We start from the raw sequence: 18,168 nt of genomic DNA, 5'->3' as shown, positions 1-18,168 counted from the left end.
GGGTTATACAGAGCTCACTCTTCCCACAGCAATGAAAATGCTGCAAACATGTGTGATGTTTCTGCCTAGGGAAGCACATTAGTGTCTCAGTGCCCAAGGTTTTTACTGATGACAGGTCCTGTAGGCAGCCTCTGCCTACCAAAATTCCAGAATCCCTGAAAGAAAGCATTTGTTCAGCATAAACTGTATTGTGTGAACAATAGTTTAGGCATGGTGAACCACCCTTGTCAGTTGACTGAGAACACTCAGAGTCATGTTCCCAGATGCCATCCGGAGCCAACCTTGCAAACAGTCCTATTATGTTAACTCTACCTCACGCTGTTACAGACTCTTCATTCAAGTTGTTTGGTTATGATCAAAAGGGAGAGAAAGGCGATTGCTTGATGCACACATAGTCAGAAAAGGCTTTTTAGTATGGAATAAACTCAAGCATACTTGTTACTTGTGGATAAGGAACTAGTGAGGTTAATGACGTTGAAAATAAAGGTTGGGGAATAAATGATAGAGCAATCTCTGAGGAGGTGGAATGCAGTTTTAAGAGCAGATGGCGAACTAGGTCTTCAACGAGAGGAGGACAGTCTCATTCTTAGCACGAAGATTGTGATTTTTCCTCAGTTAATTTCAGCTGTTTATGTGTGGAGTGGAGAAGACTAATGGTAGGTTGATACAAGGTCGGGTATATTTATTATGGGTGTGATGGAAGGACAAGAGGGTAAAGAGTACTGAGGTAAACAGGTGTAGAATAGCTGAAGTAATCAGCCATAGGATCTAGGCTGAATAGGCAGTCAGAGGAGGATGAGGGGCTGAGAGACTGTGAAAAGGGAGGAAGGAAGGGATTGTTAGTCTTGGTGATATTGAACAGTGAGCATGGCGAGAGTTAAAGGAGCTAAGCTGTTTAGTGAAAGAAGTCAAAGAGCGGCATGTTGGCTTTAGAATGTTGTGGGTACTCAGTCAGTGTGGGTTGAATTGATGAGTGAAAGGTAGAGCAGTATGGATGGAATAGCATGTCCGTGGAGCTGTTTGTTCAAGGGAAGCAAAGATGAGGGTCATTGAAAATGAAATTACTAAGCCGTAAAGCCTAGATTGTTTGATGGGTCAAAATACCTCATAGGACATTGATGTTACCAATATAATGATAGGATTAGCACAGTGAGAAATACTGACTACTTTTGATGAATATGGGGAAATGACTGGAGGTCAGTACACAGAGGAGAGTGTGTTTTATTAGTTTAGACTCTCCGGTTGTAAGTAACAGAAACTAACTCAAACTAGCTTAAATAGTAAGAAGAATGAGTAAATAGGTAGAACTCAAGCCCAGGAATATAGCCAGAGATCAGGAAGGGAATGGAGCCTGGACCTGGAAAGCTATCCAGAACCTAGTTTCTGCTCTTTGTTCTTATTTTCTCATCTTTGCTTTTCTCTCCTTTTTATGTCTGTCTCTCTCCTTTTGTGTCATACTTCTCACTGCCTCTAACTCTCAAGATTGGCTCTTTCTGATTCCTCGTTGACTTGGGAGATTATAACTGTCCTATATCTTCTAAGTTTACATGTTATAATTTTAGCCACATGCAGAGACTCTCTGAATGCCAATTCCAATATACCAGAAGTGAGAACCTGATGGTTCACCCATGCTCCCATCAACTTTGGCTGGAGTGGAATGTTATCTTGTAATGTCGTGTAGCATGGCTGTTAGGGTCTCATCTTTGTGGATGGGGAGGGCAGCTCTTAAAGAGAGCTGTTGTGCCACCAACCACAGTGGATGTCTATCTTACCACAGCTGACTGATATAGCCGAGCGGAGTTAGTCTAAATGGAAGAAGAGCTTTTGGAAGAGGCCAAGAAAGCAATGAGGATATAGGAGAATGGTTTACACTACCTGCTTGAGACTTGGGCAATGGGAGAATGAGTAACTTTGACTTAAGAGAGAAGTGGTCTTGATGGAAAGCTGGCTTTTATTTAAGACAGAGGGTACAGCGTGTTCGTAAAAGAGGTTATAGGGAAAGTTATTTATGAAAAAGAGATTCCAGGTTTACATTGAAACTCTCTGGGAAGGTGACTAGTGATAAGATGAACCAAGAAGAACGGACTCCAAAGCAGTGAGGACAAGACCATCAGAGAGGAAAGGTGACTGGAGAGTTGAATTTTCGGTGATGTCAATGGTATGGTTGACAGGGATGAGAAGTATAGGTGTAACTAATTGGCAGATTCACAGTTGGAAAGCTTTATTTTCGTTTTATTTCAGTCTGAGATTGAAGATAGGTAACAGAGGCAATCCAAGAGTGATTCTTTGTAGCTTACATCAATTTACGCAGTGAACTTATTTTGGTTCGAGGCTTTATTTTTGTCAGAGTTCCCCTTTCTTGACTCTTCTATTGATATGACTATGATTTGAAGTAGTAGTGGACTCCTTGTAGTGAATTCTGGTAGTTCTCTTTGGCTTTATAACAGTGGTACATATACTGTACTTGGCCCTCACATTCCCAAGACATCTTCTTTGTTCATCTTTTGAGCACATGCTATTATTGAGTTGGAAGAGTATGACTTACAGGTATGTTGCTTGCTCCTTTGAATTGATGTCTGGGATCATCTCTTTGAATAAAACTGTTAATGTATTTCCTTCATTACTAAAATGTCCTTATGACACATTACGTACATACTTGCTTACTCTCTTTACACACACACACACACACACACACACACAAAACACGCATCTGCCTCTCACACATATAAATTGCCCCCCATCTTCTGTAATAATTTCCTCAATTTCCCTCTAATGGATCACTCATTCCTTTTGTCCTGTTTGTGGTAGCCATGTAAATTTCCATTTTAATATTGGCCGACTCTGTTTATGAAATACACTTCTTTCTTCTTAAGCATACATTATCTTCTTTTCACTTTTGTTTTTTCTTTATTCCCACAAACTGAAATGGTAATCTGTTAAAAAGTGAAAATAAATGTCAGTGACTTCAAAACTCAATTGGACTGTGTTTGAAAATAGTTCCAGACTTAAGACATTGCTGTTTATATTTAGAATTAGTGATCTTTCTTGGAATTACTACATAATTTTGAATAATATAAAATGATATTTTTGTCAGAAGAAATTTGTAATGATAGTAAGTAGCAAATTAAGTTATCCTAAAGTTACTAAATATTTTTGTGTATAAAGTGCATCATGCTTACCGTTTTTATTGGACTTATTCCTCCTTTTCTTTTTACTTAATTATTGCAGAAGAAAATAGAGGAAGCTAAAAAAAGTAAAAAAGAAATCGATGCATTGTAGGAAAGATTAAGGAAGAAGAAAAATAAAGGGCTGACATTTACTAGATAGCTGGAGTTATCTTTTATAAACAAACTATAGTTGTTAAGTCCGTTCTGAAACTCAATATTTATTTGTTCTGTTAAATTAAAAATTATTTGCCTTGTTCAGCTGCATAGACATTAAAATATTTCTGTGGTAGTATTGTGGGAAAGCACTTGGTTCAATGTTGATCGTATTTCCTGTGTTTTAGTCCTTTTTATTATTTGCTAAAAAAAGAAGTAATGTTTTTAGGATTAATTTATGCTAATTTGACCTTTGCTCATCAGAAATTATCATTGATTTCTTAACTTTGCTTGGGAAATTTATGTTCAAATTGAAGCCAGATACTTTCTTCATGTAAAACCTAAAAAAATCCTTTGCTGTTAGTACCTTCATAATAAAGATGCTGAATATTGAACTTGCTGAGTGCTTTCTCTTTTTAATTGACATATACAAGATATAATTTTATAAGGATATTGAAGTTATCTGTGTATTTCAGTAATTAAATATGTTAAAAAAATCTTACCCACCTGGCTAAACTTTCCTTTGAAAGTATTCTTTCTCTAGTTATTATATTTAAATATAATATACCAGAAATGATTCTAAAACAAAAATTTCGTTGGCTAATAAAGAGAGGTGATGGCAACAACAAAAAACGGTGATGGCATAACAGGAGAGGAATGGTACTCTTTGATCTTTTGGCTCGTGAAATCCCTAAGTATGCTTATTTAAGGAGGACAAAGTAGGAGGACATGTAAAAAAAGAATAAAAAGTGATTCAGAGTTAGGAACAAGAACTAGGACTAGTGTCGACTCAGGACTCTTCTAGATTTGACAGGGACTTATGTGGACTAAATATTGTGTTCTTTTTTTTTCTTCCCAAGTGGCTTGAGTTGCCAAATCTTTGCCAGAAGGTTGATCATTACAGCTTGTAGACCATATTTTTTATTCTCTAATTACATTAACAGCCAGAGTTGATTTTTAGATTTTTCTTGAGGCTGATTCCAGTCTTCGTATGGGTCTGAAAGTAACTGTAGCATGAATCTAGACTATTTTTTTAGTCTTTAAAATTTCCAGGAGTGTTCTTTATTTATTTGACATATAAATTCTCCATCTGCTTCACTTCTATGTGCTATTTTAAAAATATACTTTCTACGAAATACAATAAGACACTTTATGTAGTTCTGAGTTAAAGAATTTAGATTAAGAATTCAATGATGAGTAACATTTAGTTTTTGTGTTGATACATCCAATGACTCCAGCTTAGCTGCTTTGTGTGCTATTATACTCTTCTAGTTTACAAAGGTTTGTATAGTGGGTGTTTATCCCCTTAAAATCAATACTTCATCACTGACACAACTCTGTTCTCTCTACTCAAATGAGAATCACATATGAATGGTCTACTATAAACCTGGGTTCAAATTCTGTTTCTACCACTTGAATAAATTACATACAGTCTTTATGCCTCATTTACTTATTCGTGAAATAAATGTAATACAGTCTACCTTGCAGAGTTGTTATAAGGATTAGAGAAAATGTTTGTAAAATGCCAGATACTCTATCTCTTTAGCTCTGAGTAAATGGTAGATAAGTTATTATTACCTTTCCGTTTACTGAGCAGTGCCCATAGAGTGCTTTGACAAGATGATATGGACACTGGGCTATATATGTACGTTGAAAATCATATGCTGGATTAAGGCAAACTAGTGTGCAATCCCAGGGGAGTTTATAGAACCTCCTGGAGTGGACCATTTCTGTTTCATATATTTGCTCGGATTTGTGAAACTAAATTAATGTATCTTTCAGTCTGGTCTTTGTTAATGGATTTGAACTCTAATAAAATATTTTCCTTTTCCTTTTATTTTAAGGGTGCTATTTTCTTGGAAGGTGTAACTGTGAAAGGTGTAACTCAAGTAACAACTCAACCAAAGTTAGGAGAGGTACAGCAGAAGTGTCATCAGTTCTGTGGCTGGGAAGGGTAATAAACGTTTTAAAGTTTTAAAAAAAATTTATTCTTACTCTGCAGCACTTACCGTTACTGCAAACGTTGACACATCTTCTTTGCTCCTTGAAGTTTGTATGTTTACATAGAATGCTTAAGAAGATGTCAAGCAAGAGTTCATCAGATTTTTCTCAAGACAAGCAGTGCAATAGCTAGCCAGTTGAGTCAAAATTAGATGACTTACATATCTTCCTAAAGGAATAGAAAGTTATTCTTGTCACTGTCTAGTATTTGTTTTGTGGCTTTGATTCTACTGCTGCTGATTAAAGTTTGGATTGGCCTTATTTTTTAAGGGAGCAGAGGTGAAAGTTGAATGTATCTCATTTTACAGTTTTTCTGTAATCAGAAACCTGGGAGAATCAGCTTGAAGTATGTTCTGCCCCCTACTGTGACTTGAAGATAGTTATCAGACATTTCATGGGAGAGGACTCAGGAGAGAGTTCATTGCTCTTATCTCTCGCTCCCTGGTCTTGGTCTTTGGTCATTTCTGTTGATCATTGCTATCTGTGGCAGAAAATTGGAATATAGCTGGAACATGATGAAACAGGATTATTAATTGTTAAAAATTCCTATTATAAAGAACTTTTGACTAGTACATACAGATCAATCAGCTAGAAATAATTTTAACTAAAAGATGAAAATGATGATGAAGTAACATTGATTTTAGTGTTGTGCTAAACCCTTGCCAGTGTACTTTAATTTTAACCTACATTTCTCCTGTTTTGTCACTTCTGGGCATCTTTTAAGCAGAAATTTGCCAATCCTGCAGAGTCATGCCAAATTGGCAGTGTCATGTTGGAGGAATATGGGGTCTAGAATAATGTAAGATAATTAAGGCAAGATTTAATCTTCTTCCTGAAGTAAAAGACTTGTAAACATGCCTGCTTTACTATTTTGATCATGTATATTAATATTAAAAAATTAGCTCAATGGTAATAGTATAGTAGTGGCAATTAGAACCTTGTCACCTTTCATTCTAAAATGTCTAGAAAATGATAACCTTTTGTTAGCATTCTTGTGAATGCTGATACTATTCCAATTGACATTAATCTCATGATAGGGAGAACATTGTGATAAATGTGTGATTCATGTGAGATTGGTTTAAGATGTATTGCTTTGTATGGATACCAGCCTTAATAGTAATAAAATGTTCTTCTTTAAGGTCTGGATTCCCTGGAGCACAGCCTGTTTCCATGGACAAGCAAAATATTAAACTTTTGGAGCAGAAGCCATATAAAGTAAGCTGGAAAGCAGATGGTACTCGGTAAGTTAGACTTCTAAAAAAGTTATACAAATAACCCTAATGCTTGAAGAATATTGCTTTGTTGTTAGAGAAGGTTTGCATTCTTGGGAGTGTGAATTTCTGACTTGAATAGCAAAATAAACGTTTCATATATTGTGTAGTTTTTGTTTTGCCAGGATTCTTAGCTGTGTAATACAGTTATGTTTCTCTCTGCTGAATTTTTGGTTTCAGAATTCTGTTAGTTTGACATAAAACGATACTAAATTTAAGTTTGAAAGTGTTTTCTCCTGCTAATATTGTGCTTTTTGGTATGTCTGCTGCCCACCGCCTTGACTTTAATGGCTGTTGGGCACTTCTAAAATTAACAGATGTGTTGTCAGTTTATAACCTAAAAATTACCAACTCTCCCTTATTCATTCTGTGTTATTCCTTTAAATAGTTTTTCTCTCAATTGTTCCTAATACTTTTTGTAATTTTATATAGTCTTAAGGTTGTTGTATTCTTAAAACAAAGCTTAGCTTCAAATTTTGTCCTCCTCAGTTTTTAATACTTATTATTATAAATTTTATGCTTCCTCAATAAAATTTAACTTTGTCTCTTTTCCAATCCATATTTTTTATGGTTTTACTATTTATCGATGTTGTAGTAGTTGAAATAATTATTTCAATAGATATTAATATAGAAGTCAACTTTTTCATAATACAATGTTTTAGAATAATTAGGAGTATATATGCATTTTAAGTTTTTTTCCAGCTTTATTGAGATATAATTGATGTATAACATTGTATAAGTTTAAGATGTACAGCTTATTGATTTTATATACATATATATTCCAAAATGATTACCGCTGTAGTGTTAGCTAACAGTTGTATCGTCACATTATTGCCATCTCTTTTTTGTCATGAGAACATTTAAGATCTACTCTCGTAACCACTTTGAAGTATATAATACAGTATTATTAACTATAATCATCGTATTTTACTTTACATCCCCAGAACTTATTTGTGTTACAACTGGAAGGTTATACCCTTTGATGAGCATCTCGTTTCCCTTACCCTTTAGCCCCTGGTAACCACCATTCTACTCTTTGTTTTTATGAGTTCAGATTTTTAGATTCTATATATAAGTGATATCATACAGTATTTGTGTTTCTCTATCTGACTTATTTCACTTGGCATAATGCCATCAAGGTCCATCCGTGTTGTTGCAAATGGCAGGATTTCCTTTTTTCTCGTGGTTGAATAATATTCCATTGTGTATATATATGCCACATCTTCTTTATCTCTTCATCTGTTAATGGACACCTAGGTTGTTTCCATATTTTAGCTGTTGTGAATAATGCTGCAATGACCATAGGAATGGAAATATCTCTTCAAGATCTTGTTTTCATATTTTAGTTTTTAAATGTTATTTTGAAGATGATTTAGATTGCATTTAGTTTTTATGAGCACTATTTGAATGTCAGAGTAACAGTTAGACTTTTGTGTCATGCTGTCTTCATCTACATTTAACTTACGGTTGCCTTAAAAGAAGCATATGGAGACATGGAGTGGGGCACATACAACTTGATTGCAATATTAGGTGAATGTGATGATATTATTTCAACATGATATGCTTTCTAGTAATGTATTATATTTGATTTTTATTATTTGGGAATATATCAAAATATTTTCTTTCATTTCATTTGTCTTTCTCAGTTGGAAACAATAATTTCCCATCGACTGAGTATTTTCTAGCTTTTGTGGGGATTTTATAGGTGAGACAGATTCAGTAAATGAAGTTCAGAAAATAACATAAACAAAAAGAAGAGAATAAAGAGTAATTTTATCGGTTAAGAGATCACCACCACCATCATTATGGTATTGACCATATTCTCTTGGTTACATATTATTTGGTTGTGTATTATTATTTTTGATATTAATTCTTGATATAGTGAATATAAATAGTTAAATAACAAGTATGTTTTACATATATATGCTCATTTGTTTATATTATTTTGAATTTACTTCAAAATTGAACTAGCTTTTTTTTTTCAAAGATTGGCACCTGAGCTAACATCTGTTGCCCATCTTCTTTGTTTTTCTTCTTCTTCTCCCCAAATCCACCCAGTACATAGTTGTATATTCTAGCTGCAGGTCCCTCTGGTTGTGCTATGTGAGATGCCGCCTCAGCATGGCCTGATGAGCGGTGCCATGTCCACGCACAGAATCCAAACTGGTGAAAACCTGGGCCGCCAAAGTGGAGTGTGCAAACTTAACTGCTTGGCCACAGGGCTGGCCCCTGAACTAGTTTTAAAAACTAAATATTAATACATGTTAAAAAAATTCATACATTATAGAGAGATAAAATGAAAAAGTGAAGTTTACTTTGTGTGCTTCCAGGAGTGTTCATCCTATAAGGATGAATCTACAAAGATGGGATGCAGTTACAGATTCACATATAGGTAATTTGGATGGTTTGCCCCTTCCATGCTGTCCACCCCGTGGATATGTGTTTTTGAAGGATAAATAAAAGTTAGCCTCACTGCTTATTTTCAGAATGTTAAAATTGTATTTAACCTTTTTTATTAGAATAAGTTCAGAATCTGTCTATTAAATTGGTAGTAAGGGTTAGCAGAAGTTAAGTTGTCATTGAGACATATATTTTTAAGAGATAGGTGACAGTGTCTTAACAGATGGTTTATTACCTACCTCTTTGAGTGGAGAATAAGTAAAAAGGGTGAGGAGCAAGGTGCCTGTCTCTATGCAAGATAGTTTTCAATGGTGCCTTGTATTTAGTAATTTTGTTCTTGTAGTTATTGTTCTTACAGAAGGGAAGCTCTTTGGCTCAAATTGTGAAATAAAAGTTTTCTGTTGTGTTTCTGAGTGACTTTCTGTAATCTTGTACACTCTTCATATTTTTCCTGGAGGTTTGAGTTGGGATACTTCCATTTTGTTATTCTCCAAATTGTTCTTAAAAATTCTACTTGTAGCATTTAAAAGAAAACTTATTGAAACATGTAGCTTCTTTCAAAATTATTTATATAAGATCTTTGTTTGATAGTTGTTCTAGTGTCCAACTAATACTTACAGTGAGAAACCACTTTAGGCATTTCAAACAGGGTTTTAAATGGACCCCCTCCATAGGGAAATTACTGCGTCAAAGTAGGGCTTTTGTTATTTATTGCTTCATTATTAGAGAAACTGAACCAATTCATTGTTCTAAAAGCAGATGTGTACTTTTCCCACATGGCTTGCAACATTATTACTTTATTTATTTATTTTTAGTCAGCTTAATTGAGTTATAATTTATGTACAGTGTATAGTTCATTGAGTTTTGACAGGTGTATATATCCATGAAAGCGCTGCCATAATCAAGATACAGAACATTTCCGTTATCTTGAAAGTTTTCTCCTATCTTTTTACAGTCCATCCCTTTTGCTGCCCCTGGCTCTACTCAACTAGTAATTCACTTTTTGTCATTATAGATTAGTTTACATTGTATAGTTAGAGTTTTGTATACATGGAATCATACAGTGTGTCTCTTTTTTTTGTGTCTGACTTTATTCTCTCAGCATAATGATTTTTAGGTTCATCTGTGTTATTGCGCATATTAATTGGTAGTAATTTGTTCCTTTTTATTGCTGAGTAGTATTACTCTATATGGATGTGCTATATTTTATTTATCCATTTGCCTATTGATAGATATTTGAGATGTTTACAGTATTTGACCATTTTTAAATAAAGTTGCTGTGAACATTTGTGTGCAAGTCTTTGTGTGGACGTGTTTTCATTTAAATTTTTTCTTTTATGGCTCATACTTTTTATGTTCTAAGAAATATTTACTTTTTCCAAGGTTACAAAGATTTTCTCATATTTTTTTCTTGAGGTTTTATACATTGGGGCTATGATCCATTTTGAGTTAATTTTTGTGTTTGTGTTAGGTAAGGGTCAATGTTCATTTTTTTTCCCCAATGAAAACCAGCTGTTCCAGTATCTTCTATTAGAAAAGGCCATCCTTTCTCCTTTAATTGCCTTGGCAATTGTGTTGTAAATCAATTTACCATAAATCTGTCGTTCTGGTTCCTCTAATCTGTTACATTGATCTGTATGTGTGTCCTTACCACAATGTCTTGATTTCTTTAGCTTTATGAGTCTGGAAATCAGGTAGTATAAACCTTCCAGCTTTGTTCTTCTTTTTAATAGCTGCTTTGGTTGTTCTCAGTTTGCTTGTCTCTCTAAATGTGAGAATCCATTTTTTAGTTTCTCTGAAAAAGACCGCTAGAATTTTGATTTGATTTGCATTGAATCTGGACATCAGTTTGGGAGAGAATGGTCATTTGACGGTAAAGAATGTTCTAACCCGTGAACATGGTGCACCCCTCCATTTATTTAAATCATCTGTAATGTCTCTCAGCAATGTTGTGTAGCTTTCAGTGTAGAGATCTGGCATGTCTTTTGTTAAAATTTTAAAAAAGAACCTATATTTTGATATTGTAATTAACTGACTGCGTGTGGCCTTGAAGTCATATAATAAACTTGGAAATTGTTTCTTGGAGATTAAAATGAAAACATCTAATATCTAATGAAGTCAAAAGGAGCTTCCTTGCTTTGAATTCAGAAGTACCATCTCATGCATGGCAAATGGCTTCATCACTCGTGTGAGGACACTTATCATTTGTGCGTGTTGGTATTGTACGAGCAATCTTGCTGAACCCTCTTGTTCACTAACCCACTAAGTTCTAATAGTGTGAATATAGATTCTTTTGAGTTTGCTCTGTAGATAATATCATCTGAAAATATTTTTCTATTTTCATTCAGTCTTATAATTAGTACTTGGGTGTGTGTTATGGTATTACTTAGGATATCTGGACAATGTGGAATTATATGATCTTGGCTATTCTTGTCATGTGTCTAACTTCAGTGGAAATGGTTCTCAGTTTTAGTATTAAGAATGATATTTACTGTAGGTTTTACTATATAGCCTTTATCTAGTTAAGAAAATTACTATCTGTTCCTGGTTTGCTAAGAATTTTTATCAACATTAAGTTGTATCAAATGCATTTTTAGCATTTATTGAGATAAGTCACGTGAGTTTTCATCTTTAATCTATTAGTTCACTTTGTATAAGTTATTACACTGATTGCTTTTCTGAAATTGAACTACCTCTTTTCCAGTATGCTATTAGATTCAATTTGATGGTGTTTTGCATTTATGTTTATAAGTGAGATTGGTCTGTATCTTTTTGTACTATCCTTGTGTGGTTTTGATGTGAAGATTGTGTTAGCCTGTTAACAATGAATTGGGTGTCTTTCCCTTTTGTTATATATCTAGAACATTTATATAACATAGGGAAAGGCTATTACTCTTATAAAGTTGTAAAAGGATTAAATGAGGTAATTAAAGCAGTTAATATACTGCTTAGCATACATTAGATGCTCAGTAAAAAGATAGCTACTGTTTTTCTCTTTTCTCCTTTCAAGAATGGACTGCAGTCGCTGCTTGCAACAAAGATATGCAATAAGTAATTGAATAAATGACTGAGTGAATGAATAAGTAAGTTACTGTGGAAGGGACTAATAAAGTAAGTGATTAAATGAAAGAATACAGTACTTAATCAAATAGCATAAACAAAGTGTAATATATTCAGGGAACTACATGTAGCTTGACCTGTGGGAGGATTCCAAGGGTAAAATCTAGATAATCTGTTTTGGTTGTAGTGGAAATGCAGAGGAGAGGAGAGTCCTACTTGGGTGTAAATGCAATATCAGGAGAAGTGATATGAGGGTACTGCAGATACAGTTGGAATTGAACTGTCTTCTAATTGTGAAATACTGCTTTTTCATAGATTCTGTAGCATATTCTGGGAAAAGATAATTAGAACTTTTATAATAGAATTTCTCTGTGTAGTTAGTTTATTAGCAGAATTTGTAATGCAATAAAAAGAAACGATCAGTCTTCAAAATTAATTCAACATCCATGTGAAAGTGGTGAATATTTGCAACTATGTACAAATTTTAGAATTAATTTAACAATTTATTTTAGTTCCTTTTTCTAATTTAGAGATTAAATAGTATAAATTTAATTTCACCTGTTTCTGAATTGTTAGGTAAAAGCCAAATTATTATTTTTTTGTGCCACTATTGTAGTGCAAGTAAAGTAAGAGATAATACACAGACTATATTTGACATAGGAAAAATGTAAGATCATGAGCATAATTTGTAATAGACAAGCAAAAGCCTTGAAATGAACTGGTAAATATAATGAAAGCAAGCTCCGAGAGGGCTGGAACGTCTGTCTTTTTAACCACTGTGTCCCTGGTGCCTAGAATAGTGCCTGGCACATGGTAGACACTCAGGTATTTATCGAACGAATTAGTCAGTGAAGAAGCTGCTAATGTCTTCACGTGAAAGATGAAATGCTTATGGTGGTTGTGAAATTTTTGAGCCTTAAAAAAATCACAACTCTATGTCACATTTAATTTCCAAACAGAAATGTAAACCATTTAGCAAAAAAAAAAAAAAAGCATGTTTCAAGGAAAATGATATACTAGGGCAGAATTTAAAGCTAGACAGACCTAAGAAATAACTACTTTTGTTTAGATTTATGTAAGCTAGGGATGATCTGTTATCCTCATTGTGGTGTTGTAAAAGGATTAAATGAAGTAATTAATTTAAAGGAATTAGCATTCAGTAGACACTTAATGAAAGATAGCTACTGATTTATAGATGCATATACCTGTGTTAGACGTGTAGAAGTACTAAGCACACATATGCAAGCATAACCTGCTTTAACAAAAATTGAATATACAAGGTAAATATGGGACTTGACTTACAAGGAAAATTATGGCAGGAATTAAGAAAAAAGCCAGGCGTTTATGGAAATGTAATTTATAGTCAGCTTTTTATAACACATCTATTTAAGTAAATGAGATATATTTGTATAATGCTTCTTGGAGGAAGTTGTAGACAGATTCTTTCTTCCTGAACTCTGGTGTGGGACTCCCCTTCTTTCATTCATTCGGAAATTGTATTGAAAACTTGTTACCTCCAGGGCTCTATGTCAGGTGCTGAATGGATCAGGAGTTCTTAGACAGAATTCGCAGCTTTAAGTTTTACAGAAAAAGGTGGCAGGCCAGATTTGGCCCTTGGGTCAATTGGCCCATGGCCGATCCATGATTGAGTACATTCTTTTTAAAAGACTAAATTTACATCTCAAATGTTCTTTCCTTTCTTTATAAGAAAGGGTAAAAATGAGCTTAAGATAGGAAAACATAAGTTTAATGTGAAGATATTTTTGTTTTAAAATTTGCTTCAGTAAATTATAGAAGTTGAAGTACGTTTTTCTTCCTGTTAATTGTAAGTTATTGCTAAGTACTTTGACAAGATTTTTTATGTAAGTAATTCACTAAATGTATAAATTTGAAAGGTAAATTAAGCCTTTTTCCCATAAAAATCTTGTCTCATGCCTTTGTTATAATAGAGTGCTCGATGTATGGTCGTGCTATATATGTCTTGACAAATGTACTTAGTGACTTGTAGAAATAGCTGTTGTATGGATAAACTATAATATGTTCAGGCAGCTTCTTTATTTGCTGCTGTAACGCTTTTTAGGCAGAACAGTGTAATTACTTCAGGTAGTTAGTAGCTTGCTGGATCCCTTGATCTGTATCTCATTAATAGTGTTTGTAGCAGATGTTTATTCTGGTGACTGGAGCTGAATGTTCAGACAGGAATAGGGAGGGTAAGGTAATGAGATGCTAGACTAGAGAAGTCTCACATACTGAGAGGAATGTTAAAGAGGTTTTAAATGTCTGTGGAATAATTTTCAGTGAACTGCAAACGAAAACCAAACTATGTTATGCTATTTAGGAACAGAATGAATAAATCAAATTATGATCAATTAAGTTGACGTGTATACTCCTTTAGTTTAGATTTGTTCATTTAGCTGTTTCCAGTTCCACTTGAGGGAAGAGATCAGAGCAAATATAAATTTCTGTTTAGCTCTATTTTTCTTTTGACTGCCAAGCAAATCGTCCATATGATGTATAACATAAGAACTTTGACTGAACATTGGTATTAATAAGAATTTATCACCTATCTTATTTACTAGTAAGTATTAATTATAGACATAACATCGTATCTAATATTTAGAAACTCACTAGTAAATAAAGCTATGCCTGGAAAAGATTTAAAATTTTGAACTGTCCTGGGGAGACTTAGAGTTTTTGTGGAGGGTCTCAAGGGCCGGAATCCGGAAAATAAGATACTTGCTTCCATTCTCCAAGTAGACTGCGGCAAAATCAGCAGTGCAGCTCTGCTCGTCTGTTCTCCAGCTTTGTTCCTTCATTGTTCTGTATTCTCATATTTGAACTTTTAAAATTTGGTTTATGGTAGTTTTTCCTCATTCTGTAGTTGACTAATTTTGGGACTTACTAAATGTTTAGCATCATAGCTCTGGTAAGAACCAGAAACCCTTAGACCAGATTATGTCATTCAAAGACTCCAACTCTGTTTTTCACAGTAGCTTCATTAGAACCACTGTGAGAGATCCAGGCCAGTTTTCTTGAAACTGGAAGGGACACATAATGTTTCTTTTTTATCATGGAGGAGGGAGAGTGAATCACAAAGTGATTAGGTCAATCAGAAACACTGTGGGGGCAGGCCCCCTGGCCGAGTGGTTAAGTTCTCGCTCTGCTTCGGTGCCCTGGGGGTTTGCTGGTTCAGATCCTGTGTGCAGATTGGCACTGCTCATCAGGCCATGCTGAGGCGGAGTCCGCATGCCACAAGCAGAGGCACTGACAACTAGAATGTACAACTGTACCGGGGGCTTTGGGGAGAAGAAGGGGAAAAAAAAAAAGATTGGCAACAGATGTTAGAGCAGGCGCCAATCTTAAAAAAAAAAAGAAACAGTGTGGAGTGATCTGAAACTATAGTTGATGATACCTGGTGGTAAAATGGTTGAAAAAGAAAGTAGCAGAACTCATTTTATTCCTTCTCCAGGCCCAAATCTTGCTTGGAGCCCCTCCATTTAAAATAGGTGAAAGTGGTGCTCTGGTTGTTGCACATTTTGAGAGAGTGTGTGGGGTCGCATTCTGGGTGGTGGAAGGTGGTCATGGAACTTTTTGGGGCAGCAATTCCCAAACACCATTGAGTGTTTGGGCTATGTTACCATCATGATTATATTACCATGATAGGAAGCATTTATAAAAATATTCAGAGATCAAATTCAGTAGACCTTGGTTGGCTCTGAGAATGTGCATTTTTGAAAAAGCACCCTAGTTGATTTCTGATTTCTAGCCAGGTATGGGAACTACTGCCCTTCCTGCCCTGTGGAACACAGTTTAGAAATCAGTTACCTAAACCAGAGTAATGTTTAGCCAGCCATTGAGTTAAGGACATGGCTGAGAATTTGTTCATTAACTGATTAAAGGAGATCCATATAAAATGCTTAGTACAGTGTTTAATAGATGTTAGTTGTTGTTGTCATAGCTAAAGACTCCTTGGAAAACTATTTTTATACGGAAACCAGCGTTTGGTTTTCTAGCGTTCATTCACAGTTCCCTTAGGGTGTGGTGTAGTTATTGTACAGGAATCAAAGTAGGTATAGGAGAAAAACAATCTAATATTTTAAAACCAAACTTTTGAAATAGATATCAGCTAGTCACATCTTTAGGATTTACTAAAGGATAAAAAGGTCTTTTAAATATTAGTTTCTTTAATTAAATCCTAAGTATGAGAGTTCCTACTAATTAATAGAGATACTGTCTCTGAAATGGTACTTAAAAATAAAAATCATTTGAATTCATTACCTATTACCAAATTTGGCTAGAGAATTCTTAGAGCTGAACAGATACAGGTAAAATTTCCATTGCAAACATAGGTGCTACCCTAAATTAGAATTTGCAGTTGCCCATATTCTAGGGGTAGCAAACATCCGGAGCTTTGGAATATTAAAGGAAAATTCTCTTTTTTTTAACTTTCTAAATATGTATCTTTTTAAATAGAGCTTGGCTGCAGGACCCAAATATATGAGAAGGAGATAATCTAGGATAAAGAGATTGAATTTGTCTCTTTATCTTTGTTTATTCATACGGTCATCAAACATTTCTTGAACATCTACCATATGCCAGAGATTGTGCTAGACTTAGCAGGTAATTAGAACTAAACTATATAATATGATTATTTTTGTATTGTTTTTTATCTTAATGTCTTCTAAAAATTTTCCATTTTTAGAACATGCTTTTAAAAAAATTAATTACCTCCAAGATAAAATTGTTTACTCTCTATTGTTGAGGCATTTAGACTGTTTCCAGCTTTTCTGTTGTTATAAATGGCTGTAATGATCTCCTTATACCATCTTTGTGTAGATTATGATAAAAATAGTATTACTTAGATGAAGAATATGGAAACTGCTAAAGTCCTTGATACACCTTGCCAAAGGTTGTGTGATACACCCTAAACACCATTGCCTAAAAGAACCCATTTCACTGCATCCTTGGCAATTTTGAGTAGTTTTATTTAGTATAAATAATAATGTAGCCAAGTTGATGATTGGAAAATGAAATTTTGTTATTGCTTTAATTAGCATTTTTTTGAACATCAGTGTGGTTGCACAAGTCTATTATGTATTTTGGCTGCAGCAGCAATTATATTTTAACAGCTAACACTTGTTGAGCACTTAGATTTACTAGACATTGTTCTGAGTACTTGACACAGAATGTCTTACTTAATGCGCACAACTCGGTGAGATGTAGGTACTATTACTATCTCCATTTTATGAATTAGGAAAATGAGGCACATAAAGCTACGTAAGTTTTCCAAGCCCACACATTTCTGTAAGTAACAGGACTGGGATTTGACTGTGGTGGTCTGGCTCCAGAGCCTAGGATCTTTACCAATGTACTAAATTATAAATGTGTGTGTGTCTCTCTCTCTCTCTCTCTCTGAAGATTGGTCTTGAGCTAATATCTGTTGTCAGTCTTCCGTTTTTTGCTGGAGGAAGATTAGCCCTGAGCTAACATCTATGCCAGTCTTCCTCTATTTTGTATGTGGGATGCTGCCGCAGCATGGCTTGATCAGCTGTGTGTAGGTGTATGCCTGGGATCTGAACCTGCGAAACCTGGGCTGCTGAAGTGGAGCACATGAACTCAACCACTATGCCACTGGGCCAGCTCCTAAATGTATTTCTTTTTTTATTTTTGCACTTTCTTTTTTTTTCCTTAAATTTTTTATTGAGTTAATGATAGGTTACAATCTTGTGAAATTTCAGTTGTATATTACTGTCTGTCGGTCATGTTGTAGGTGCAACCCTTCACCCTTTGTGCCCACCCCCCACCCTCCCTTTCCCCTGGTAGCCACTAATCTGTTCTCTTTGTCCACAGGTTTAAATTCCTCATATGAGTGGAGTCATACAGAGATTGTCCTTTTCTTTTCTTTTTTTTTTTTAGATTGGCACCTGGGCTAACAACTGTTGCCAATCTTCTTTTTTTTTTTTTTTTTCTTTTTCTGCTTCATCTCCCCAAACCCCCCTGTACACAGTTGTATATCTTAGTTGCAGATCCTTCTAGTTGTGGGATGTGGGATGCCGCCTCAACGTGGCCTGACGAGCGGTGCCATGTCCGTGCCCAGGATCCGAACCCTGGGCTGC

At 34.8% G+C, this 18,168-nt stretch overlaps 1 protein-coding gene across 1 annotated transcript in view; it reads left to right on the top strand.

Annotated features, from left to right (window-relative positions):
- The window catches only part of RNGTT (RNA guanylyltransferase and 5'-phosphatase), a 281,137-nt gene that overhangs the window by 34,508 nt on the left and 228,461 nt on the right, over nt 1–18,168 (top strand). Inside the window, exons 7-8 of the mRNA XM_044757216.2 lie at nt 5,165–5,274; nt 6,461–6,562. Coding sequence (XP_044613151.1) covers nt 5,165–5,274; nt 6,461–6,562 — 212 coding nt within the window. The remainder of the gene's footprint in view (nt 1–5,164; nt 5,275–6,460; nt 6,563–18,168) is intronic.

Source organism: Equus asinus, chromosome 24 (assembly GCF_041296235.1).
Source record: "Equus asinus isolate D_3611 breed Donkey chromosome 24, EquAss-T2T_v2, whole genome shotgun sequence".
Taxonomy (NCBI): Eukaryota; Metazoa; Chordata; class Mammalia; order Perissodactyla; family Equidae; genus Equus; species Equus asinus.
The sequence above is the reverse complement of the archived record's forward strand: the minus strand, read 5'-3'. Positions and strand labels throughout refer to the sequence as shown.